The sequence below is a fragment of the Hippocampus guttulatus genome, chromosome 18 (genome assembly GCF_054856545.1).
Source record: "Hippocampus guttulatus isolate MCC_2025c chromosome 18, RoL_Hgut_1.0, whole genome shotgun sequence".
NCBI lineage: Eukaryota > Metazoa > Chordata > Actinopteri > Syngnathiformes > Syngnathidae > Hippocampus > Hippocampus guttulatus.
The window spans coordinates 10,396,082-10,421,243 of record NC_141278.1 but is presented as its reverse complement, the minus strand read 5'-3'; the positions used below and the strand labels follow the sequence as shown (position 1 = coordinate 10,421,243).

The window sequence follows — 25,162 nt, the reverse complement described above, 5'->3', positions numbered from 1 at the left end:
TATTTTATTGCCGTATTTAACAATGTACTCACATTATTAAAAAAAAAAAAGTATCCTCATCCACAAATCCATCAAAGTCCTCATCTTCTGTCTCTGAAATGAACAGCCGAGCAAGTTCTCCATCCAACACGCCAGGTTCCCTTGCGTCATTTTCAGAGTCAGTCTCGTTGCCGCTTGGCTCCTCGCAAATGTTGCCGCGCTTTTTTGCGAAAGCTGGAACAACAGTGCGAGCGGACACGCCAGCCCAAGCGGCCACAATCCATTCACAAATTGTGGCGTAACTCTCCCGACGCTGCCTCCCTGTCTTATTAACTCATTCACTCCCAAAGACGTTTATAAACGTCTTTTCAGACTTGGTCCGGAATTGGCTGGTACTGAATGAGTTAAAGCTGTGTTCGCTTTTGACTCCGGCTGGAAACTTTTCTTTCGGCTTAAAAATCACAGAGGGTGGCCATTTCTGTCCATTCTTATGCGCTGTTGTGCATATCGCTACCGTGCTGGTCCCCTTCTTCTCCACTGTGTGGTTCACCTCATCCATGTTGGTGATGTAGTTGGGCTGGATGTGTTTATCTGCAATCTTTTTGTTGTATTTCAAAATGCAAAGTATGCTTGTCCCTCTTCACTTGCCGTAGTCCAAGCGGGCAAGCTCGGAATGTGGAGATCGGTTGAGAGAACAGTTGGCAATGGAAGCCAAGTGAGGCTGGCAGAATAAAGGATTAAAATCTCCAAGAAAGCGTTTTTAGCTCATGTAACGCAGAACATTCTTCTTTTTACTGCAGTACGAGCGGAAGTTGGCCAGCTTTTCCTTGTAATCCGCCGGATGTTGCTGCGCCACGGTCGTCGTTGTCCTGATGGGTAGATGGCGCCGTTTCATAAAACCAAAGCACCATGGATTAGCCGATCTTGAATTCTTTCGCGGCTGTTCGATTCCCATGCTCCTCCGCGTAACTGATAGCTTGCCGTTTAAACTGTGCTTCGTAAGCGTGTCTCTTCGTAGGTGCCATTTTTACACCTACTGGGGGCGTGCCCTTAGTGTCCTCTTTCATGCCCACCCTTCCCACTTTAACGTCCGCGTGCTGTCCTCGAGTTACGTCCGCCTTTCGTCTTTATAAGCAACGTGTTGGCACAACATCAGTCAGTCAGGCGGACCCCTCATTGAAGTTACAGTGAAACTCCTCTCCAACAAAATCATGTTTGCAGCAAGAAATTTTTCACAACAGCGGTTTTTTTCACTGTAGCAAATTTGATCTTGGATGTCAACACACACACAAATGTAAGTGTACTCTTTATTTTTCTTCCAATAGTGCATAAGTATGAGCATACACGTATTTGACACTTCATATCGTCAGTGTAGAAAGAAAGGGAAAGAAATTGCGAAATTTACGATCAGCATTCACTTTCACTTACATCAATTTCTTGGATAAAGTCTTTTATTTTGCTTCCTCCGTCTTTCATTTTGATCACTTTTACCCTCTCTTCCAGCGTCAGAGCTTTTCTTGTCCTAGCTGCTTGACATCCAAAGGGCCGTTTTGTAGCAATTTTACTAATGCAACGTTCTTGCTGCGTCTGAAACGAACAATAACAAATACTTCCTGGACGACTGCGAATGTGTCAACCAATGTGGTGGTTGCTGTTGCCATTTCCGAACGAAGCAGTACAGGTCGCTGTTGGATTAGCCTTCGTTGTAGTGAATCTCGTCTTGAGGCAAGAGCAGAGAAAAAGATTTCGTATAACACAACAGGGTTTTTTTTTTCGTTGTATGGGTGCAGGAAAGTGGGAATGGTGTTAATGCATGAAGATTTTTTCACACTAGGGGTTTTTCCCCGCCCATGTAGGTTTCGTTGTAGAGAGGTTTCACTGTACAACAATATTCACAGATTTTGGAACTCGGTGCGTACACAAGGAGGCTCGCATTATTAGGCATCCCATCCGTTTTGGAGAAAATCTAAGACTTTGATGTGCGTCTCGTGGTGGTGAAAATGCAAAGAGTACCTCTGTGAATAAATGATCATTTTGCTCTCAAAAGCCCATTCTCAGTCACGCCTTTGTTGTTTTGCAGCCTGAAGTTTCACAAAACCACAAAAATTAGCTTGCTGTTTCTTTAAACTAAAAGCTCAGTTTCTTGACTTTTGCGGTCAGAAGGCAGCGTTTTGGGGTGAGCCACGTTTGACTGCTGATTACTTAGGACTGAAAAAAGCGAGAAAGCATTTTTTCGACTGGTGAAGGAAGATAGTGTACTGTTTTTGTGTGCGTGTGTGTTTAGTACCTGTGCTGTATTGTGTGGGTCTTGCGGGAGCCACCAAAATGCTGTTAAAAAACCCCCGTCTGGCACTGTGGGGAACTCTGCTTTGGAGGGAAGGAGTCAAGAGAGTCCGGTCATGACCTGCCTTCTTGACTTACTGTGTGGAGTCAGCGCCCCGTGGTAGCAAAGTCCAGATTTTTGCTGACGAGATGGCCGAATGCATCACATCTTGGGAAAACGTTGAACACGAGCAAAGCTCGTTTTGGCCTCTAGTTGCCACTCAAGACTTTTCAGCTAAAGGCGCACTTTTGGGATGTAAAATTGATGTCAGGTTAAAAAAAAAACGGTAGTGTCAAGATGACATTCTGTCTGAGCCGTGTACAAGGTCTTCCCCCTGGGCTCCACCTTTGTGGTGCTGTAATATCAGAAATGGATTCTTGGCTGTGTGAATTGGACAAAATAACTTTGGCTTTTTGTCTCTTTGTCTCACCTGTCATGGATGCCATATGAGCCATGGTTAAACAAAGAGCCAGGCCAGCCAATTGGGGGCCTCCTACTTAATGACACTTACCGAGAGGTGGGGGGTGTTGCGTGTGTCTGGGGCGTGTAATGCATATATGCAGTTTCCATGGCAACCTTTCTGCCTGCATTTTGTGTTCTTGACCCCCCCCCCTCCTCTCCCCCTCCTCGTTTGGTTTAAAAAAACATTTTTGATTCATTTGTTCAGGTGCCCTCATTGCAGCCTCTTGAAAACTGCAAATTGGAAACTGGGCAGAATTGACTTATGCCTTGGATTGACTTGCACGCGTACAAAAACATTTGTTGTGGTCAAACGTTGCCTGAAACAATAGAAATCACCTGAATGTCTTGGGGCATGAAATGTATCTATTTTTTAACAGATGAGAATTGTCTTTGGCGCCACAGTGGTGGACTGGTTAGCATGTCCGCCTCGCAGTGCAGAGGTCGCGGATTCGAATCCGGCCTCGGCCTTCCGGTGTGGAGTTTGCATGTTATCCCGGGTACTCTGGTTGCCTCCCACATTCCAAAAACATGCGTGGTAGATGAATTGGACTCTCCAAATTTTCCCAAGGTGAGATTGTGAGTGTGAATGTTTTTTTATTATTTTTTTGTTGTTGTCTATGCAACTGACTGGCAACCAGTTGATGGTGTACCTCGAGTCTGCTAGGATCGGCTCCAGGTTCCTCAGCCGCAGGATGCGCGTGTGGTATGATTTCATCCCATTCCCCCCGTCTTGCCACTTGTTCATGATAGCCGCTCATTGGCGAATGGCGACGAACGGGACGGTTGCCACATCAGGAATTGCGACGGGACATACTGGGGCTGAGTGGAACCGTTGCAATGATGCTTTGTGACCTTTGCGCTTTCCCTCCAGGAGCCCAAATCGTCCTCTCAACTACTGGAGAACTGGGGCATGGAGGACATCGATCACATCTTCACCGAGGAGGACTATCGCTCTCTCACCAACTACAAGGCCTTCAGTCAGTTTGTCAGGTAGACGCTCGCATCTTCCCGCCGTTGAGTCCTTCAGAGAATTCACCACTCTCAACAAGTGAAATTGTCAACTAATTTGTGTGCGACTAAGCAGCCACATTGTGTCGCTTCCATCCAGGCCGCTCATTGCCGCCAAGAATCCCAAAATCGCCGTGTCCAAGATGATGATGGTTCTGGGCGCCAAGTGGCGGGAGTTCAGCACCAACAATCCCTTGAGGGGAGCGGCGGCCGCCAACGCCGCCCTGGCCACAGCAAACGTGCCTGCCGCCGTCAACAACATGGTGGCCGAGGTTGCCCCGCCCCCCGCGCCCGCCCCGCCGCCGTCCGAGCCCCAGCAGCCTCCCGCGCCTCCTCTTCGCAAGGCCAAGACCAAAGAGGGCAAAGGTACGGACGACTTGGATAGAGCTTCATGTCGCCGGGGATCGGCTATTCTGCTCGGCTGACCGCGGCTTTCTTCGGACGGGTGCAGGTCCCAACGCCCGCAAAAAGTCGAAAGCTACTCAGAAGCCGCAAGACAAGAAGAACAATGCAAAGACCAAGAAAGTGGCTCCTCTGAAAATCAAGCTGGGAGGCTTCAACAGCAAGAGGAAGCGCTCATCGGTACGAGACCGGCGCCTTTTATGGCAGCCTTTCTCCATTTTCGGGAGCCGCTCGTCATCCTAACGCCAGTCAAACAGCTTCCCAAAAAGTCATAAATGAGTACAGCTAAAGATGCTTTTTTAAATTTTATTTATTTTTTTTGCTTGAAAATGTCAATCTTAGGAGAATAAATGTGTATTTTTAGAATCAGAATTAGAATCACCTAAATAAATAGAATAAATTTAAAGAGTGTTGCGATATTGTGATGTTAAAATCAAAATATAACAAGGTAGGTAAGTAATATTTTAGATGATTGAAAAAATGTTAAATATGCAAAACACGTTTTTGTGTGGGGAAAAAAAGTAGTGGTAAATGCACTTTCATGCTCCCCCACGTGTCACGTCGTGTTTATGTGATGTCACAACTCACAACCATAGTTATGAGTTTTTCTATTGACACAAAGCTAATGCTAAAGGAAGAGCATTTGTTGTTGAGCCCGTTTGTTTTATTGGCTGTAAATGTTGACAGGCACTTTGAAATGATGTCACATCATTTATTGCGGGCCCGCAAACAACACCTCACCGACTCGGGGGGGGTCCAGAAAAATGTTGAGAGAGAGAGAGACACGCATGTGAAGGGTTTTCTGTGGATTCTGGTTTCAGAGTGAGGAGGACGAGCCCGATGTGGACAGCGACTTTGAGGACGGCAGCATGAACAGCGTCTCTGTCTCGGAAGGCTCCAACAGCCGCAGCAGTCGCAACAAAAAGAAGCCTTCGTCCAAGGCCAAGCCCAAGAGGAAGAAAGGTAACGTGTCGGAACACGCCTCTGCACGAGTGCAACTTGTCCGTGCAAGAAAACGGTCACTTTGAGCCGAGACAAAAAACAAAAAAAACAAAGACAAATTTCTTTTCTCCACAAAGCCGAGGATGCGGATGGTTATGAGACGGACCACCAGGACTACTGCGAGGTGTGTCAGCAGGGTGGCGAGATCATCCTATGCGACACGTGTCCCAGGGCCTACCACATGGTCTGCCTGGACCCCGACATGGAGAAAGCCCCTGAGGGCACCTGGAGCTGCCCGCACTGCGTAAGCAAAACTGGCTCCTTTTCTGTCCTCGGTCTGCAGATACCACCTTCTGTGTTTGGAAATGGCCAAACCTGGGTGCTAAACTCATTTTTTGCCGCAGGTCACATGGTCATTAACTCATTCAGTACCAGCCAAATCTAGACCAAGTCTGAAAAGACGTTCAAAAACGTCTTTGGGAGTGAATGAGTTACAGTGGTCTAAAGTGCCTCATGCGGTTGCGTAGAAAAATGCCACAGGTGTTGGAATGGACTTGTAAAGGGGTTCTGTTGTAATGAAATGACAAGAAACAGTGACAGTAGGGGACAAAAGGGGGAGGGGAATGGATCTGTATGCAAACGTGCCTTCGTGACTGACCAGTTCCTTTTGCATCAAAGCGTCACAACGATACATTTTCAACACCACGGGCCTAAGCAAATGTTTCCAGCGCAACTATTTTGACTCGTTGTCTCAAAAGCATCCGCGTGTACAATCTAGAGGTAACGTAATGCTGCACCACTCCCGCAGAGTGAATGAAGAGGCTGCGTTTTCTTTCCTCAAGCTGTTTTCAGCCGTGATTAAAAATGCGAAAAATAAGGAATCCTATTGATTAGTGCAAAAAAAAAAGTGAAATTGACCGTATTTGCCCAACGACAAATGAACTCGTTCACTCCCAAAGACGTTTTTAAACGTCTTTTCAGACTTGGTGGAGAATTGGCTGGTACTAAATGAGTTGAGATAAGAAAACCATTGTTTGTCTCACAATAGAGAAATTCCCAATTTAGAGCAGTAAAATTATGAAATAGCCTGCAGTTCTTGCAGCGCGGGTGTATCAGTCTCTGGTTGAAGGAGCTGCCCAGTGCTGTCAGGGTGACCTGGAGGGAGTGTGGGGTCCGTCCATCATAGCTGTTAGCTTAGCTAGCATCCTGGCTAGCAAATTGAGTTTGAAATGAGAAGTCATGGCGATCCGCGGTAAGCAAGTTGCCCCCGCTGTGCAGGAGAAGGAGGGCATCCAATGGGAGGCGAGGGAGGAGCCGTCGGAAGGCGAGGAGGACAACGGCGATGCCGGGGAGACGGAGGAAGACGACCACCACATGGAGTTCTGCAGGGTGTGCAAAGACGGCGGCGAGCTCCTTTGCTGCGACTCCTGCCCGTCGTCCTACCACATCCATTGCCTCAACCCGCCTCTGCCCGAGATCCCCAACGGCGAGTGGATCTGCCCACGCTGCCTGGTGAGCGTGCGGTCGCACCGACGCCGACTCCACCTATTGGCAACCCTCAGCAAGACTATTCCCTCCTACCGCAGTGCCTCCCGATGAAGGGAAAGGTTCAGAAGATCCTGACGTGGCAGTGGGGAGAACCTCCGCCCCCGACGCCCGTACCCCGCCCACCGGACCTCCCGGCGGACGCACCCGACCCCGCCCCGCTGGCAGGGCGGCCTGAGCGAGAATTCTTCGCCAAATGGTACAATATGTCCTACTGGCACTGCTCTTGGGTCACTGAGCTGCAGGTGAGTGTCAATACAGGAAATTGCCACCATTTGTTGACAACAATGGAAGGAATTGACCCCCCACATGCTTTCTTTTCATAATTACTGCATGTACACGACATCGACAAATATCAAGTCTTCTGGAAAATGGGTGGGCTGCAGATGATTGTACAGTCATACCTCGGTTTACGACCATAATCTGTTCCAGAAGGCTGTTAGAAAACCAAAACCACGCTCTTTAAAAAAAAAATCTTTATTGAACACGTCTGCTCACAATGGAACGCTACATGAGGAAGCGTTGCTTCCTCGGGTAGACGAGGAAGCGTCGCTTCCTCCTGTAAGGAAGGCGAGAGGAGTCAAGTGGCGCATTGAAGTGCGCTCAGTTTGGTTGAGAACTGATTTTCGCTCGTAATCAGAGGCATAAAAAACGATTTGGTCGAGAACAGAGACGTTCGAAAACCGAGGTTTGACTGTATTTGGAAAAGAAATGCATCGCAAGCGCAGAGATGCTGGTGCGCATGTTGCCACTTCCCTAACGCAGTGATCACGTCAGCGGCGTTGGTTATCTTAGGCTTTGTAATAGTCGCTTAGTGGGGTTTAAAAAAAACAAAACACATGCGCCCAGGATGGCAACCCAGCTAAAATTGGCTCCATCTCATCAAAATCACTCAATCATATACAGGTACAGTAAATATTTTCTAATAAGGAATCATATTTGCGCTGTCCAATCCTTCCTTATAAAAGAATTTCCTGATGGGGGAAATGAGCATGGTACATGTCCTTTTTGAACATGCAAGTATGGGAACAAAACACATGTGTAACAACACAAGCAATGAAATGCAAAAATAAATGCTCCTAACTCTGTTTATAACACAGAAGCTGCAGTACAGTATACTGCACAGGTATATGAACAAAATACAATATAACAAACTTTGGACTATTTGCTCTAAAATGAGACGAGTAACAGACCCGTTGGCTTTTCTTTCCACTATCTCACCGTCTCTCACTCGACCCCCCCTCGATCGCCACCCAAGACAGCGTTGCTCAGCTGATGTCATGCAATGAACTTTTAAAGCCAGCCACGGGACGCTTCGTAGTCCTCGACGGCCATAGTTAGCGCGATGGAAGTCGCCTTCTCTCTAATTAGCGCTCCAGTTAGCGCAAAGTTTTTAGCATGATAACAAGTAAAGCATTCCAGGAAACGTTCGTTTATTTGACTGTCCGTCGAGCCACAAGCAATTTACTCTGAGCAGATCGGATGCATTCCACTCTATCTTCCACGGATCTAGCTACAGTATCTACACACAGACAGTGAGGTCCCTCTTGACCAATGGGAGGCCAGGATGATGCTCGGTACACCAATGGCAGAGCAGCTATGAGTATGTTGCGTTCAGGAAACTTGGAGCTGTGAATAAAATAAAAATCGTTCATCATTCTAGTAAATCTCATGCTAATAGAGTCACTTACATGTCGCCGTTTTGTATCCAATGAGAGTAAATAGCGGCGCGGACAGAGTTATTCCGTAGTATCGAGCGGGACTTGCTTGTGTTTGCGCCACTGCATGCTTCTGTATGGCTTCCGGGTTCCGGGTAGTGGAAATTCCGTTGTTCTGAATTGATCGTTAATGTAACATCGTAGTCGAAATTGGAATCCATGGGTTTTTAGTCCGGGTGAGGAAATTTCCTTTTGAAAGAGCTCCGTACATGGGAATATTTACTGTACTGTTTAATTTTGTCGCCCTCAATTATTTATTTATTTGACTAATTTCAGCATTATAACGTCCTATTTTTCTTGTTTAAAAAAAAAAAAAAGACACATTACACTTTCCCGCCCAACGGGAAAGGTGACCTTTTGCACTGTCCGTCCTCCACCAGCTGGAGCTCCACTGTCAGGTGATGTTCCGGAACTACCAGAGGAAGAATGACATGGACGAGCCGCCGCCTATCGACTTTGGCGACGGGGAGGAAGACAAAAGCGACAAGAGGAAAAACAAGGACCCCATGTACGCGCAGCTGGATGAGAAGTTCCTCCGATTTGGGATCAAGATGGAGTGGCTGATGATCCACCGCATCCTCAACCACAGGTGGGCACACACACACACACACACCAATGCCACTTTGAAAGAACCTCCTTCACGAGGAAGCAAAAAGTGGGCTGTTAAGCTTTTTATTGAGGTGGCTCTTGGTGCATCTTCCAGTGTGGACCGCAAGAATAACGTGCACTACCTGATCAAGTGGCGGGAGCTGGCGTACGACCAGGCCACATGGGAGGCGGATGACATGGACGTTCCAGAGTTTGACACCTTCAAGCTACAGTACTGGAACCACAGGTGCGCTTCTCCCGGTGAGGCCTTTCGGTCACCTTTGGCTGTCCGGCTGCTAACATGGATGGACCTTGCTTCTTTTGCAGAGAACTGATGATGGGTGACGATGGTAAACCCGGAAAGAAGATCAAGGTGAAAGGACGTGTCAAGCGTCTGGACAGACCGCCGGAGAACCCCGTTGTTGATGTATGCACACTTTGGATAATTATGTGTAGATCTCAGGATGTTTCCATTCATAGGCATGAATAAGCACGACGAGTGACTTTTTAAAGAGTTCGCTTATTTTATGTCAAGTAAGCCAATCACAGGGAGATGAATTGCTTTGCAACCCGTGTTTGAGAGATTATTCATTATGAACATTTTTTTAAGAATATTATTATTCATATTTATGATTATTTCTTGTTTGCACATGGCAGTCAAACTCTGGTTTAGATATCACTTGCACACGGGGAAAAAAACGGAAGCAAATTAACCTTTTTACAAAATGCACTTTTAATTCACAGTGTGTTTGCATTGTTTTATTTTATTTTTTTATGGCATGGTTTGGAATTAGTGCGACATCACACCTCCATTCGTCTTCTCCAATAACAAAGTGCATTCTCAATACGAAGTCGTTCCTTTTAAAAAGATCCGAGTTATCATCTTTGGTGCTTGAAAATTATTTGATTTGTAATCTGCTGCCGCTGGCTCACGTGTTTTTTTTTTTTTTTTTTTTTTTTTGGGCCAGCCCACCATCAAGTTCGATCGTCAACCCGAGTACCTGGACAGCACGGGCGGGACGCTGCACCCCTACCAGCTGGAGGGCCTCAACTGGCTGCGCTTTTCGTGGGCGCAAGGCACCGACACCATCTTGGCTGACGAGATGGGCCTGGGCAAGACTGTCCAGACGGCAGTCTTCCTATACTCGCTGTACAAAGAGGTGTGTGGTGCTTGGAAGCATAACATGCTCTATTCTCTTTTACTTGACGGGAACATGGAGAAAGAGAGAGAGAGAGGCCGCAGTTAAACGAGTTGTAAAGCATGCAACAGTATTTGGCACACTTTGGACTTGAAGTCCCCTTGATGATTGGCGCTCTTGTTATGGTTCTGAATATGGAGATGGGTTTAGCGCAGGGGATGAGCTGTTGTAATGCAATGGAAGGCTGCATGAAACCATTTACCTTCTCGCTCAATTCAAAGCCTTGATGTAACCATTCTTTAAAAAAAACAAACTGCAATACCGCAAAACAATATAGAATTGCTTGATAGATTGAATTAATTCTAATTAAAGAACATCCGTGTGACCCTCGCAACCTTTTGGTTTTGTCAGTAGAATAAGTTTGGACCCCCCCACCCAAAGTGTTGCATGGAGCATCACCATGACGAAGGAGGCCTTCCTTGTGTGTGTGATGACCAAGGTTGCTTTCGCTTGAACAGCCATTTTGTGCGAAGCCAATTTGACAACATCAAACAGGTCATCCGTCACTCAAGGCTGATGGCTTGTGCAAGTGCTGTCACCTAGAGGTGGGAGGGTGAAATGCACCTTGCCGCACGGCAGCAGGAAGCTTCTGATATCGCTTCTTCGGATTCAGTTTGCGTTCGCTGCATCTTTATGAATGAAAATTAAATTAATCACGTGTCTTGACCGCCTGCAAAATCAACCGAGCCGAACTTCCTCGGTTTGTCTGAAATGACGAAGGACGCGTGCCCTCTTCTCGGCACCCTCAGGGTCACTCCAAGGGTCCCTTCCTGGTCAGTGCGCCGCTCTCCACCATCATCAACTGGGAGAGGGAGTTTGAGATGTGGGCGCCCGACATGTACGTGGTGACGTACGTTGGCGACAAAGACAGCAGGGCCGTCATCCGAGAGAATGAGTTCTCCTTCGAGGATAACGCAATCCGGGGAGGGAAGAAAGCGTCCAGGATGAAGGTGGGTGCCGATGGCGCTGATTGATACGCCGTTATGCTGAAAGTCTGTCCTGAAAAGCCTCAAGCTCACACAATTGTCCTAATATGAAGCAACCGACTGTTGCTTCAAGCTGTTTGGGGGCTCTAAATGGGGACTTGGCTGTACAGCATATCATACAAACCCATAAATAGCCCAAGTAGATATACTGATTGCTTGATAATCGGTGATGTAGCTGTGTCATGAACGCCATATTTTAACAATTGTTTGACGCTTTTTTTTCTCTTCCCCAACCAGAAAGACTCGTCCATCAAGTTCCACGTCCTGCTGACTTCGTACGAGTTAATAACCATCGACATGGCCATCCTGGGCTCCATCGACTGGGCCTGTTTAGTGGTGGACGAGGCCCACAGGCTGAAGAACAACCAGTCCAAGGTATGGACGCCACGCGGCGCCGCTTCGCCGCCGTCCAGTCCCGATGGCCATTAAAGCCGCTGTGGTTGCCCGCAGTTTTTCCGCGTGCTGAACAACTACCCCCTGCAACACAAACTGCTGCTCACCGGAACGCCGCTGCAAAACAACCTGGAGGAGCTTTTCCACCTGCTCAACTTCCTCACGCCTGAGAGGTTCAGGTAAGCACTGCCGCGGCGACCTTCTCTGCTCTCTGGGGCTCGACTGCGCGCCGACTGACGCCAAGGGATTTGCGTGGGCAGCAACCTGGAGGGCTTCCTGGAGGAGTTTGCTGACATTGCCAAAGAGGACCAGATCAAGAAGCTGCACGACATGCTGGGGCCGCACATGCTCAGGAGGCTCAAGGCCGACGTCTTCAAGCACATGCCCTCCAAGACCGAGCTCATCCTGCGGGTGGAGCTCAGCCCGCAGCAGAAGTCAGTCACTCAAAGCAGACGCCATGAAATAATGATCTCCTCGTTTCAAGTTACACACAAATTGTACTTGCCCTGATGAGTTGAAAGCAAAGAAGACTTTATTGCGTTTGTGTAAATGGCAATGTTAATTGTACCTTTTGCCATCGAGCGGGAGAGCGTTCGGAGGCACTGCCTGTCGTCGTACGCCGCTGGCATAGATAGATGAAGACAAGTTATCAAACAAATCATTTGTGGGTCAACTAGGTGCCTACAATGGACCAGGATTGTCATGGGTTTTTGTTTCTTTTTAACCATGTGTAGCATTTTAAAATCCTAAAGCTACACATTTTGAAATTTTATTTTAAAAAAATAACTAAATCAAAGTTAAATATGTCATTGTTCCAATGGGAAAAAATGGCCAAGATGGCTCCTTCCTGGTGACATGCTTCCAATGTTATAACTTGCTGTTGGTTCAGTGAACTGTGCCGCTGCTTTATTAAATAAGTTTGTGGTGCAGCTCCGAAAAAATCTGAGCTGTGGTGTTAATTTTTTAAAACAGTCTCATGAAATACAGGTACGTCTTTGTCTGTCTCCGTGCCTTCTTCCTTTCGACTCGAGAGGCGTTCAAGACCGCCTCCGAAAAAACGTAAACTAGCGATTACTTTAATGAAACGACAAAAATTGAAAATAATATATCAAAACTGAAAAGCAAGCGAGGATATCACAAAATAAATTCTATAGCCCCCCCCCTGCAGAATTTATATTGTGATTTCATCATTTGTGAACACACAACAAAGGAATAAATAAGTACGACTGACATCTGATCGTACTGTGGAGCTAAGATCAAGGCAATGCCAATGCGTTTTTCGGAGGCGGTCATAAACGCCTCTCGAGTTGAACGGAAGAAGTCACGGAGACGGACAAAGACTCAACTGTATTTGTTGACAAAAGGAGAGCTGTGGTTTTATTTATTTTTTTAAACGCAGACTTTATTAATGGTTTTCACAGCCTCAACAAATACAGGTACTGTACGTCTTTGTCCGTCTCCTGCTTTCTCTACTTGGGTTCCACTCGAGAGGCGTTCATGGCCGCCTCCGATAAACATAAATTAATTATTACATGTACTTCAATGAAACCACGAAGAAAATCAAGCGAGGAAATCACAAAATAAATTCTGTCGGGAGGATATAGAATTTGTTTTGTGATTTCCTCGCTTGATTTTCTGTTTTGATGCATTATTTTCAATTTTCGTAGTTTCATTGAAGTACAGTAGGTTAATTTACGTTTTTCAGAGGCGGTCATGAACGCCTCTCGAGTTGAATGGAAGGAGCGTAGCACCATCTAGTGGAGACATTGTAGATTGCACCTCATAATGCGAGGCGTCCAATGTCCATCCATCCATCCATTTTCCGAACCGCTTGATCCTCACTAGGGGTGCTGGAGCCTATCCCAGCCGTCATCGGGCAGTAGGCGGGGGACACCCTGAATCAGTTGCCAGCCAATCGCAGGGCACACAGAGACGAATAACCATCCACGCCCACACTCACACCTAGGGACAATTTAGAGCGTCCAATCAGCCTGCCATGCATGTTTTTTTGGAATGTGGGAGGAAACCGGAGCACCCGGAGAAAACCCACGCAGGCCCGGGGAGAACATGCAAACTCCACACAGGGAGGCCGGAGCTGGAATCGAACCCGGTACCTCTGCACTGTGAAGCCGACGTGCTAACCACTGCGTCCAATGTATGAAAAAAATTTATAAAATAACCATTCATTGAAGGTGCACCTCATAATCCAGTGCGTCTTTTAGTGCGGAAAATACGGTATGTCATTTTTTTAAATAGAGTAAAAACATTTTAACAAGTTCATGAAACAAGCCCTCAGCTTTTCTAGGTTTATATTTAAAAGTGTTTTAACTAAAATATGAATTGCGTTTGTAAATGTTACCTTTTGAAATGCAGTCAAATATGAGGTCAAAGTTAAATATGTATATTTTTCCTCCGGGTTACTTTCAGGAGATTTTCCGACGCAATTACGTAAGGCAGGATGACTTGTGCTGGGACTGACAACATTTCACCGTGTGACGTCTCCACAGGAAGTACTACAAGTTCATCCTGACCAGGAACTTTGAAGCTCTCAACACCAAAGGAGGAGGCAACCAGGTGTCACTGCTCAACGTGGTCATGGACCTCAAGAAGTGCTGCAACCACCCTTTCCTCTTCCCCGGAGCCGCAATGGTACGACTCCAGCGTCTGGGTAAGGCGCGAAGAGCCACGTCTTGATTGGCTGTCGCCGGCCTCTGTTAACAGGAAGCTCCCAAGCTGCCCAACGGGATGTACGACGGCAGCTCGCTCATCAAGGCGGCCGGCAAGCTGATGTTGCTGCAGAAGATGATGAGGAAACTGAAAGACGGAGGACACAGAGTGCTCATCTTCTCGCAGGTGAGACCTCAACCAGACGGAGCTGGACAGTCACCATCCAGTTAAGGGTTCGTGACTGTTCCAGGAGAGGATAGGAGCAGGAATTATGGTGGAGGGGCTTAGACCTTCTTCTACATCTGTCAGGAAAAGCCTCCACGGCTGTGCCCTCGATCTTTGTCCCATCTCGTAAAGAGCTCAGCTGAGAATATACGGTCTTCGAGTTGCCGCTGAGAATATTGCGAGCGTCAAAGATAGAAGGAGCCCCCCAGAGCTTTTCAATTGGCGCCGTGACCCGCATTAAACCACGACCTAGCAAGGGTTTCCTGCATGTTCGACCGGAGCGGCCTGGATTCCGTTCGGGGTACCTGCGAGCATCGTTTTTTGTCGCGAGCGATCACGTGATATCGTGCGACATTGTGGTCAGCGTTGAGAAAGTCTGCTTTTATGGGATTGGAGTTTGGGAGTGGATTCAGCAGCAAGCCGATCCCTTGCGTGCCTTCCCGCAGATGACCAAGATGTTGGACCTCCTGGAGGACTTCCTGGAGAACGAAGGCTACAAATACGAACGCATTGACGGCAGCATCACGGGAGGAATGAGACAGGAAGCCATCGACCGCTTCAACGGTAGGAGACGCCACTTGGTCGCTTTCATGAGCCGATCGACTCGACCCTGGTGATTGATGCGATGTCGTGGAACCGCTCAGCTCCCGGCGCTCAGCAGTTTGCCTTCCTGCTGTCCACGAGGGCTGGAGGGCTTGGCATCAATCTGGCCACCGCCGACACAGTCATCATCTACGACTCGGACTGGAATCCTCACAATGACATTCAGGTACACCGCAGCCTTTGGCTTCTCGTGAAACCCTCATTTTGTTTGGATCGACAAAGTCGAATTTTCCGCACTAAAAGGCGCACCTATTTTCGCGCCTTCCATTTTCCTAAAAGCTCACAGTGCGCCTTCAAATCCGATGTGCCTTTTGTGTGCTCATTCCGGTAATGTGTCAACCCCAAAATGGCCCCTTGCTAGAGACATGCTTTGAACGCAGTTCAAACTCAAGGCGATCGGTTTTGCAGTTGAACACGGAAATAGAGCAGAGGCAAGAGAGTTCAACGTTAATGAGTCAATGTTCTAACTTGCTGTTGGTTAAGTGAACTGTGTCACTGATTTATTAAATACGTTTTACGGACATCTGATCGTAGCTATATAAATTAGGGTGTAGTGTAGTGTTCTGGGGGCGGCCCGGTAGTCCAGTGGTTAGCACGTCGGCTTCACAGTGCAGAGGTACCGGGTTCAAGTCCAGCTCCGGCCTCCCTGTGTGGAGTTTGCATGTTCTCCCCGGGCCTGCGTGGGTTTTCTCCGGGTACTCCGGTTTCCTCCCACATTCCAAAAACATGCGTGGCAGGCTGATTGAACTCTCTAAAATTGTCCCTAGGTGTGATTGTGAGTGTGCATGGTTGTTTGTCTCTGTGTGCCCTGCGATCGGCTGGCAACCGATTCAGGGTGTCCCCCGCCTACTGCCCGAAGAGCAGCTGGGATAGGCTCCAGCAGCCCCCGCATCCCTAGTGAGGATCAAGCGGTTCAGAAAATGGATGGATGGGTGGATGTAGTGTTCTGTTGGCATTTCTTTGAGCGTAGCTCCATCTAGTGGATACATTGTAGATTGCGTCTTATAAAGCAGTACAGTACATGAAAAAATGGACAAAATAGGCCATTCGTTGAAGGTAATAATCCGGTGCGCCTTTTAGTGTGGAAAATACGGTGGTTAATCTCCTTTTTAGCTTGATGCTATTCCTTCATTGGTCCGGGTCTTTTTTTTTTTTTTTGCTCAGGTGCACTTTTTAGTTGCAGCTCATTTTGTCTTTCTCACTTGCTGTGATTCACCCTTGGGTGTTACAGATCTTGTCTTCATGTGATTCCTTCTGAATTTTAACTTGTTTTATCATTTTCACTTGCCGGCATTCCCTTGTGGCCGTGTCTCATTTTCTTTTCTTTTTTTTTTTGTGTTTCCTGCGATTCCAAGGCTTTCAGCAGAGCTCATCGAATCGGTCAGAACAAAAAAGTGATGATCTACCGTTTCGTCACCAAGGCCTCGGTGGAGGAGAGGATCACGCAGGTAAGGAGGGGACAGCCCCCCCCCGCTTCTCATCCTCCCCGTTGAGCCCGTCGGTTTATGTCTCCGCCCCCTTCTCGCCTCCCCCGTCAGGTTGCCAAGAAGAAAATGATGCTCACCCACCTGGTCGTCCGACCTGGCCTCGGCTCCAAGACGGGCTCGATGTCCAAGCAGGAACTGGATGACATTCTGAAGTTTGGGACGGAGGAACTCTTCAAAGACGAGGGCGAGGGTGAGAGTCGGCAGGAGGGAAAAACGCACACGCACAGTGCTGAGCCAGTTGAAGTTGAATCATGTGTGCGCGTGCTTGCCTGGTTTCAGGTGAGAACAAGGAAGATGACAGCAGCGTCATCCACTACGATGACAAGGCCATCGACCGGCTGCTGGACAGAAACCAGGATGCCACTGACGACACGGAGCTGCAGAGCATGAACGAGTACCTGAGCTCCTTCAAGGTGGCGCAGTATGTGGTGAAAGACGAGGACGAGGAGGTGAGGGAGGGAGGACCTACCCCATGTGTGAATTTAAAAATCTGCGACGTAGAGTTGATTTTTTTTGTTGGTTTTTTTTAAACCAGATTCTCTGCATATTTTTGTGTGTTTGGGGCTGGGGGGTGTTTTTTGTTTCATGGCAAGTCGAATGGAGCGTGAATTATTTACAGTCGGGTTTGCTTCCAAACCGTATCCACTATATCGGACTTTAGACGGCACACGATATCAGCAAAAGCACTACTTGGGCCAAAATTGGATTGGATTGGATAAAACTTTCTTGTCAAATGGACTGTATGTGTAATGATACACCCCAACGCACTTCAACATAGTTCCTTGGCAAATCACAAGTTTTGTCAACATGAAGCTGTTCATTTCAAGTCACTGTGTGGTTCCTTCGAGAGTCAGTCTTTGGTTGTTTAGGCCTGGGCACAAAAACAGTAAATTGGTGAATTTGGGAAAGCCGAGCTGCAACTGTGCGCTAGTTCAAGGCCCTCCACAGAAGGTGCGCAGCTCTAAATTTGGATTTGCGTCTCCTCCAAAAACGCCGACTCAAAAGTCTGTCAACTTGTGAGGGAATGAAAGATGAGCGGCGATTCAGTCGAGGTTGACTATTCGCGATGGGTGTGTTGTCAGGAGGAGGAGGTGCAGCGCGAGATCATCAAGCAGGAGGAGAGCGTGGATCCCGACTACTGGGAGAAGTTGCTGCGGCACCATTACGAGCAGCAGCAGGAGGACTTGGCCCGCAATCTGGGCAAAGGCAAGCGCATCCGTAAGCAGGTCAACTACAACGACGGCTCGCAGGAGGACAGAGGTGAGACGCCGCCGCCATCCGCCTTTTAAACGTCCCACTAAAGCGCTCGCTAACCGCCTTCTTTTTGTCCCCTCTTCTCCCCCGCAGCCGATTGGCAGGATGACCAGTCTGACGGCCAATCGGATTACTCTGTGGCATCCGAGGAGGGAGATGAGGACTTTGACGAGCGATCGGAAGGTAAGAACGCCGGCCGCGTGGTCACAACGTACGCCTTCGAAGATGAGTTGCTGGCACGCGCTCGACACTTCCGTCAAACAGATTCTGGCTTTGGAGACCTTGTCAACTTGTAACACAAACCATCTTTGTCTTTCAACTTGTCCGTCCGTCTGTCCCACACAGCCAATTCGCGCAGACCGAGCAGGAAGGGCCTGAGGAATGACAAAGACAAGCCGCTGCCCCCCCTGCTGGCCAGGGTGGGCGGCAACATCGAGGTGAGCAGCCCCCAACCCCCCGGCCCTCCGCAATCTCTCACACACTCATACTCTGGCTCTCTCCAAATGTTTCCTCTTTTGATCGTACTTGCTGACTTTTTTTCTTTCTACTTTTCTTTTCCTCCGTTTATTCTTTTGCTTATTCTTCCTTTCCATTTTTGCTCACACTCTTCATTTGTCATTTTCTTGACTTTCTTTTCTTTGTCCTTTTATTAATGTGGGAATCATTTTCTTGAGTTTTATTTTGTACCGTTCAGTCAGGCCCACAAGCGTTTTAGCACCCGAATGCTAAGCTGTAACGTCTCACAGGTGCTGGGCTTCAACTCCCGGCAGAGGAAGGCTTTCCTGAACGCCGTGATGCGGTACGGCATGCCGCCGCAGGACGCCTTCACCACACAGTGGTTGGTTCGAGACCTGCGAGGGAAATCTGAGAAAGAATTCAAGTAAGTCTGCTGGTTGCCCACCCTTGATTGAGAGTGAGCATACAAGTGCCGTGTTGGCCCGAATATAAGACGGCGTTTTTGGCATTGAAATAAGACTGAAAAAGTGGGGGTCGTCTTATATTCGAGGTCTGGACATTATACCCATTCACGACGCTAGATAGCGCCATATATCATTGAAGCGAATGCTGAACTTGACTCCCCAGGCCAAAGTGAACCCCTGCCACGAAGAATAAAAATAAAAATAGCGGTGGCACGAAGAAAAAAACTAAAAAATAGCGGTAAGAAGGAAAAGAGAAGAAAATAATAGAAGAGAGAACAGAAAACATAGCGACAATCTGGAGAAAAGTGGGTCGACGATCGGCCAGGATAACCGGCAGCTGAGAAGTTATGTCATTTACATTTCAAAAACCAGAAGCCTTTCAGTTACGAATGTGATTGCACTTTAGATTTGAATGAGGCAAAATAACAGGCTTTTTCTCTCAAATATATTGTTAGAATCATTTGTTTCAGATGTACTGTAATTATTTTCTGTATAAAAAGGAATGTGGTGTTCAAAAAGATCTTCAAACTTGAGTCTTGATAAGAGGGGGCCGTCTTATATTCAGGCCATATTCAGACGCTCATGCCCCCTTCCTAAATTATCCCTACGTGTGCCTCTTAGAGCCTACGTGTCCCTGTTCATGCGACACCTCTGCGAGCCCGGAGCCGACGGCGCCGAGACCTTTGCCGACGGCGTCCCCAGGGAAGGGTTGTCGCGGCAACACGTGCTAACCCGCATCGGCGTCATGTCGCTCATCCGCAAAAAGGTAAAACGCCGAGCGGCTCGGCCGACCGTGGCCGTTCCGTGTTTGCAGCGGGCGTCCCACACGTGTTGCCGTGTGGCGTTCAGGTGCAGGAGTTCGAGCATGTCAACGGCCAGTGGTCGCTGCCGTGGATGGCAGAGCTTGAGGAAAACAAGCGGGCCGCTCAGCCCGACTCGCCGGGGAAAACGCCGTCCACGGGAACGCCGGCTGACACGCAGCCCAACACGCCCGCTCCTGGTAACGCAGGCCGACTCATGTCAACAGAACTCAATTGAGCCACACCAGAATCGTTATTTAAGCCTATTCAATGTTTTTTGTGGGGGGGCTCACACTTCACAGCTTTAGCGCATTTCTGCCTCCGTAAAAACATCAACGATGTTTTTCTCCCTCAGTTGACGAGTCAAAAAGCGATGAGGTCATCAGGGACGGAGACAAAGACGTGAAGAAAGATAGCGAGGCAGACAAGAACGGCAAAGACACCACCAAAAACACCAGCGAGGTGACCACACGCAAGCGTTTCGACTGACTGATGGCTCGGACGCCAAAACGTCTTGGAACGGATTCGCGTGAGCGGCCTCGTCCTCGTCCTCCCGCAGGTCATCTCCATCCCCGATGACGACGACAAGAGTCCGGCGGAGGAGAAGAAGGCCGAGGAGCCCATGGAAACAAGCAAAGCCACCAACGGGGAAGCCGATGGCGTCAAGGACGGCGACAAGAGTCCCGAAGGCCAAGGCGACTCCGCGTCACCTTCGGAGGCCAAAAGCGAGGGCGCCGAGTCCAAAAGTCAAGACTCTGTCAGCAAAGGTTTGCAACTTCATTTTGGCATTTTCCACTGCCTTTGATCCTTTCAGCGCGAGATGGACTTTTCATGTTTGTTTCCCCCCAGAAGAGAAGCCAGAGAAGATGGACACGACGCCGCCCGCAGACGACAACAAAGGTACGTCATCGGCGCGATGATGTCATCTCTTTCTTTTGGCTTGTGAACATGCCGCCTCCCCTCCCAGCAGCTGCTGCCAAAGACGAGAAGGAGGCTCCCAAAGCCGAGGAGGCCGGCAAACTGCTGAACGGCGACGGCAGCAAGGAGAGCGCCGCCGCCATCGAGGAGAAGAAGAAGGTCAAAGGTCGCTTCATGTTCAACATCGCCGACGGAGGATTCACGGGTAGGCGCGCATGTTAACGCGTGCTGAGAAGCGCCGTCGTTCCGTCGTTGACGTTCCGTCGTTGACGTTCCGTCGTCTCGTCTTTTCAGAACTTCACTCGCTCTGGCAGAACGAGGAGCGCGCCGCCACAGTGACCAAGAAGACCAACGAGATTTGGCACCGTCGCCATGACTACTGGCTGCTGGCCGGAATCATCCAGTATCCTTTTTTCCTGCATGTCGTCCAACTTTGATGCTTTTGAGGATGTCCCGTGAAAAGGGGGAAAGTTGTCGTCGCGTTCTATGTCGTTGACCTTGACGGCGGCGTCTCTCAGACACGGCTACGCTCGCTGGCAGGACATCCAGAACGACGTCAAGTTCGCCATCCTCAACGAGCCTTTCAAAGGAGAGATGAACCGGGGCAACTTCCTGGAAATCAAGAACAAGTTCCTGGCCAGGAGGTTCAAGGTAGCCGCCGCGCTCAGCACGTTCCGCTTTCACAATCTTTCTTGACACACAAGGTTCCCATGTTTATTGTGAAAAACATGGTCATTAACTCATTCAGTACCAGCCAATTCTGGACCAAGTCTGAAAAGACGTTTAAAAACGTCTTTGGGAGTGAATGAGCTAAAATGAAGGAAAAAAAAAGGTTATTTTTCACTTTACAAATGAGATGCATTATTGTAGTCAATATTGATTTTCCATTTTTCCTCCAAGTTTGTATTTTTTTTGTCATTAGTAGTTAAATTCCGTGATAAATTAGGTCACGTTACTGATTTGTATTTTAAACATTTTCTTCTTAGCACAATACACACAAAAGATAACACTGAACTCGCTTTCCTTTCATGATTGAGCGCTTGGGAATCGTTCCACCCGGAAACCAAAAAGCCGTCTTTGCCTTTGTGTTTGGCCGTCTTTCCCTGCGCCGGCGCAGCTCCTGGAGCAGGCGCTGGTGATCGAGGAGCAGCTCCGGCGCGCCGCCTACCTCAACATGTCGGAGGACCCGTCGCACCCGTCCATGGCGCTCAACACGCGCTTCAGCGAGGTGGAGTGTCTGGCTGAGTCGCACCAGCACCTCAGCAAAGAGTCCATGTCGGGGAACAAGCCGGCCAACGCCGTCTTGCACAAAGGTCGGTCGCCAGACGGCAACTTTGATGTTGTGCGCTTAACATCGTTCCACTGAAAACTCCCTGGTTGTGATTGGGGAGTCGGGAAAGAGTGAATGATTGCCAATATCATCAGTCATTCACTCCTAGACTCTACAGTCACAACCGAGGAATTCTCAGACTTTTTTTTTTTTAAAATAGTGAGCTATCTAGAGTCTAGGAAAAGTCTGTATCGGCCTAATGCATGTCAAGATATGTTTTATTTTCTCATGACCTTTGTTGTTCACCACGATACAATAAGGGCACCAGCCGTTGAGCCCATGGCGCGCAAAGCTGTGAATGAAACTCCTCAATTTCACTAGGACATGGTTCATTGGCACCAAGTTGGCAGCAATTCACGGTTTTTGTCATTTCAACATTATTCTTTGACAAGGTGGCAACAAAGCACACTTTTTATCGAAATGAAGCTCCTCTTTCAGCATTGTTTTTTTTTGACAAGATGCTGGAGATAGAACTAATTTTGTCTGGATGAAGCATCTTAATTCACTTCAATATTGTTCCTTGACAAGATGGCGGCATGCGCTGCTTTGGCAACAAAATTGCAGCAAAGCACAGTTTGTTTTTTGTCTGGACGAAACTCCTAACCTCATTTCAACATGGTTCTTTCCAAGATGCTCCAGATGTTGTCGAAATGAAATTCAACTCATATTGTGGTTCGGGGCCCGGTAGTCCAGTGGTTAGCACGTCGGTTTCACAGTGCAATTCCAGCTCCGGCCTCCCTGTGTGGAGTTTGCATGTTCTCCCCGGGCCTGCATGGCTTTTCTCCGGGTACTCCTGTTTCCTCCCACATTCCAAAAACATGCATGGCAGGCTGATTGGCCACTCTAAATTGTCCCGAGGTGTGGGTGTGGGCGTGCATGGTTGTTCGTCTCTGTGTGCCCTGCGATTGGCTGGCAACCAATTCGGGGTGTCCCCTGCCTCCTGCCCGAAGACTGCTGGGATAGGCTCCAGCACCCCCCGCGACCCTAGTGAGGATAAAGCGGTTCGGAAGATGAATGAATGAATGAATTGTGGTGCGGTGGCACCCAAATGCCACAAGATGATACTTTTCTTGCTTCAGCGTGACCACAAATTCGCCAAATTAGTTTTTTTTTTCATCGAACAACAGATCATGTCAATCTGATAATATGTGAGGCTTATTGACCGCACAATGCAACAGCACAACATCGTGGATAGGAAGTGATTGCCAGCATTTGGGACTCCCCCAGTTAGCGTGGCGCGTGCTGATGATGTCATCATGTGTTGCTTTGCTGGCCAGTGCTGAAGCAGTTGGAGGAGCTACTGAGCGACATGAAGGCGGATGTGACGCGGCTGCCGGCCACCATCGCCCGAATCCCGCCAGTGGCAGTGCGTCTGCAAATGTCAGAGAGGAACATCCTCAGCCGCCTGGCCAGCCGGGGGCCTGACACGCATACGCCGGTGCAGACGCAACAGGTAGGCGCCGAACAAAGTTCGCCAAATTCAAAGTTGCGGGAAAGAACCGTGAGTTGATACTTCCTTTCTTTGTCTCCTGTCAAGATGTCTCAGCAGTAGACGGACGGACGGACGGGCCGACAGGCGAACGACGCTCAGCTCTTCACCTCTAAAAAAACCCCCAACCACATTCCTGATTGGCGAAGGACGGACCGCCCACGTTTGAAGCCACGCCCAGCTTCTTGCCAAGATACAAAACGGACAGACTTTGAGTTTCCCGGAGCGCAGATGTTTGGAAGGACAGACGATGTCCTACCCGTACTCTGCGTTTGAGGCTGTGGACGCAAAAACAATTTTATTTTTTTTCTCTCTTTTTTCAACTTCTGTATTAATATTATTGATATAATGTTATTATGATGTTTTTTTTGGGACCTAAATAAAAAAAGTCAAATTAAGTCATTTTTGGCTCCTATTGAGCAAAAACAAAACAAAAAAGCATGGGTCAGCACACATGCATACTTGATATTAGTAATACACAGCTCTGATTTGTCATCCAATTACTAAGTGAGTACAATCAATGTTTGGGGCCGAACATTTTTTTTTTCCTTTTGTCAATCAAAACAAAATAACGCTGGCAGGGCTCATAATGACCACAAGGAGGCAGTATTCTCAAACAAAACACAAACGCTGCCACACAAGTATTTATGATATATACAGTAAGTACCATGTTTTGTATTGTACAGTAATCCCTCGTTTATCGCGGTTAATGGGGACCAAAACCACCCGCGATAAACTAAAATCTGCGAAGTAGCGACCAACAAACACATACAGGTAAAAATAATTATTATATATCTATTTTTTCAAGTCCGCAAACGGTCCGTGAGAAGATGCAAAACAACAGCGAGTCACATAGAGCAACATATACAGTACTGTGCTCCATGTGTATGGATTTTTTTTTCTATGAATATGTTTGAAAAAATCCACGATGCACTGAAGCCGCGATAAACGAACCGCGAAATAGCGAGGGATCACTGTATTTTTTGGTTGTTCATTTGCAATGAATACCTGAAAGGTAAGTTACAGGTTAACCCATTTTAATTCTTGGAATCGGAAGGAATATTCAAATTGTTTGGTGCTTGTTCATTTTTGTCATTTTGTTCTCAGGGCTGGCAATGGATGGCAAGTTGGTCTCCTGCGGTTCCTGTCTTACCCGAGCGGGTGAGTAAGTGTTCAGGCGAGTTCTTTGCTTCCTTGTGAGGACACCATTAGCCAGCTAGATGGCTCAACTGTTTGAGAAATTAAAAGGTCATTCAAAAAAAAGATTCATTTGCATCACTGTGGTTAAATAAAAATTTTGTGGTCTTTATTTTTTAAAATTTGGAAACCCAACATTATTTTTCGCAAGCTAAAGATTTTACTGCATATTGTAAACCTTCATCCATTATAAGACAAGATAACCTTTATTTGTCCCACACTGGGGAAATTTGCAGTCTCCAGCAGCAAAATTGAGGGCAAAGAAAAAAAACAAAGTTTCATTGCACAAAATAAATGTTTCAGAAAGAACTGCACACAGTTGAATAAAAGTGCAATATAAAATATAGCATTAGCAATATATTTGTAGAATAAATATAATAAATTAGCAATAGTAACTATCTGCATACAATAATAATATCTGCACCTCTAATAGTAATGAAAATGTATTACCATCAACTGTCAAGACAAATGTGTACAAATACAATTTTATTGTGTTTGAATAAGTTTCATTCTTTACATGGAATGCTTTATAGAATTTTTTTGTGGGAAATCAAAAGCATTTCATGAACACGTGAAATGATATTTAATTATAAATACATCATGAAAAAATTATTGAAAATGTTTACATGAAAAATGATTACATAATAGATTTTTAAAAAATTATATTAGGGAAACAAAAGATTTTAACAGACTGACATATTTTTTATAAAACATTGCATTGACGTTT

At 47.4% G+C, this 25,162-nt stretch overlaps 1 protein-coding gene across 2 annotated transcripts in view; it reads left to right on the top strand.

The window, feature by feature from the left end:
• The window catches only part of chd4a (chromodomain helicase DNA binding protein 4a), a 29,624-nt gene extending 5,988 nt beyond the window's left edge, over positions 1 to 23,636 (top strand). The window contains exons 5-41 of one of the 2 annotated variants that reach the window (XM_086136473.1): positions 3,636 to 3,754; positions 3,873 to 4,138; positions 4,224 to 4,354; positions 4,996 to 5,137; positions 5,254 to 5,420; positions 6,395 to 6,628; positions 6,703 to 6,906; positions 8,760 to 8,968; positions 9,083 to 9,214; positions 9,295 to 9,394; positions 9,936 to 10,127; positions 10,916 to 11,116; positions 11,390 to 11,527; positions 11,603 to 11,724; positions 11,806 to 11,979; positions 14,053 to 14,194; positions 14,267 to 14,398; positions 14,884 to 15,001; positions 15,082 to 15,206; positions 16,396 to 16,488; positions 16,579 to 16,717; positions 16,807 to 16,976; positions 17,610 to 17,787; positions 17,875 to 17,964; positions 18,127 to 18,218; positions 18,528 to 18,661; positions 19,323 to 19,467; positions 19,551 to 19,701; positions 19,857 to 19,963; positions 20,061 to 20,268; positions 20,351 to 20,401; positions 20,472 to 20,624; positions 20,714 to 20,822; positions 20,938 to 21,070; positions 21,537 to 21,732; positions 23,027 to 23,202; positions 23,287 to 23,636. In XM_086136473.1, coding sequence (XP_085992599.1) covers positions 3,636 to 3,754; positions 3,873 to 4,138; positions 4,224 to 4,354; positions 4,996 to 5,137; positions 5,254 to 5,420; positions 6,395 to 6,628; positions 6,703 to 6,906; positions 8,760 to 8,968; positions 9,083 to 9,214; positions 9,295 to 9,394; positions 9,936 to 10,127; positions 10,916 to 11,116; positions 11,390 to 11,527; positions 11,603 to 11,724; positions 11,806 to 11,979; positions 14,053 to 14,194; positions 14,267 to 14,398; positions 14,884 to 15,001; positions 15,082 to 15,206; positions 16,396 to 16,488; positions 16,579 to 16,717; positions 16,807 to 16,976; positions 17,610 to 17,787; positions 17,875 to 17,964; positions 18,127 to 18,218; positions 18,528 to 18,661; positions 19,323 to 19,467; positions 19,551 to 19,701; positions 19,857 to 19,963; positions 20,061 to 20,268; positions 20,351 to 20,401; positions 20,472 to 20,624; positions 20,714 to 20,822; positions 20,938 to 21,070; positions 21,537 to 21,732; positions 23,027 to 23,202; positions 23,287 to 23,301 — 5,388 coding nt within the window. In that variant the 3' untranslated portion in view covers positions 23,302 to 23,636. Of the gene's footprint in view, positions 1 to 3,635; positions 3,755 to 3,872; positions 4,139 to 4,223; positions 4,355 to 4,995; positions 5,138 to 5,253; positions 5,421 to 6,394; positions 6,629 to 6,702; positions 6,907 to 8,759; positions 8,969 to 9,082; positions 9,215 to 9,294; positions 9,395 to 9,935; positions 10,128 to 10,915; positions 11,117 to 11,389; positions 11,528 to 11,602; positions 11,725 to 11,805; positions 11,980 to 14,052; positions 14,195 to 14,266; positions 14,399 to 14,883; positions 15,002 to 15,081; positions 15,207 to 16,395; positions 16,489 to 16,578; positions 16,718 to 16,806; positions 16,977 to 17,609; positions 17,788 to 17,874; positions 17,965 to 18,126; positions 18,219 to 18,527; positions 18,662 to 19,322; positions 19,468 to 19,550; positions 19,702 to 19,856; positions 19,964 to 20,060; positions 20,269 to 20,350; positions 20,402 to 20,468; positions 20,625 to 20,713; positions 20,823 to 20,937; positions 21,071 to 21,536; positions 21,733 to 23,026; positions 23,203 to 23,286 lie in introns of both variants that reach the window. The other variant, XM_086136472.1, reaches the window with a different exon arrangement.
• Positions 23,637 to 25,162: the final 1,526 nt, after the last annotated feature.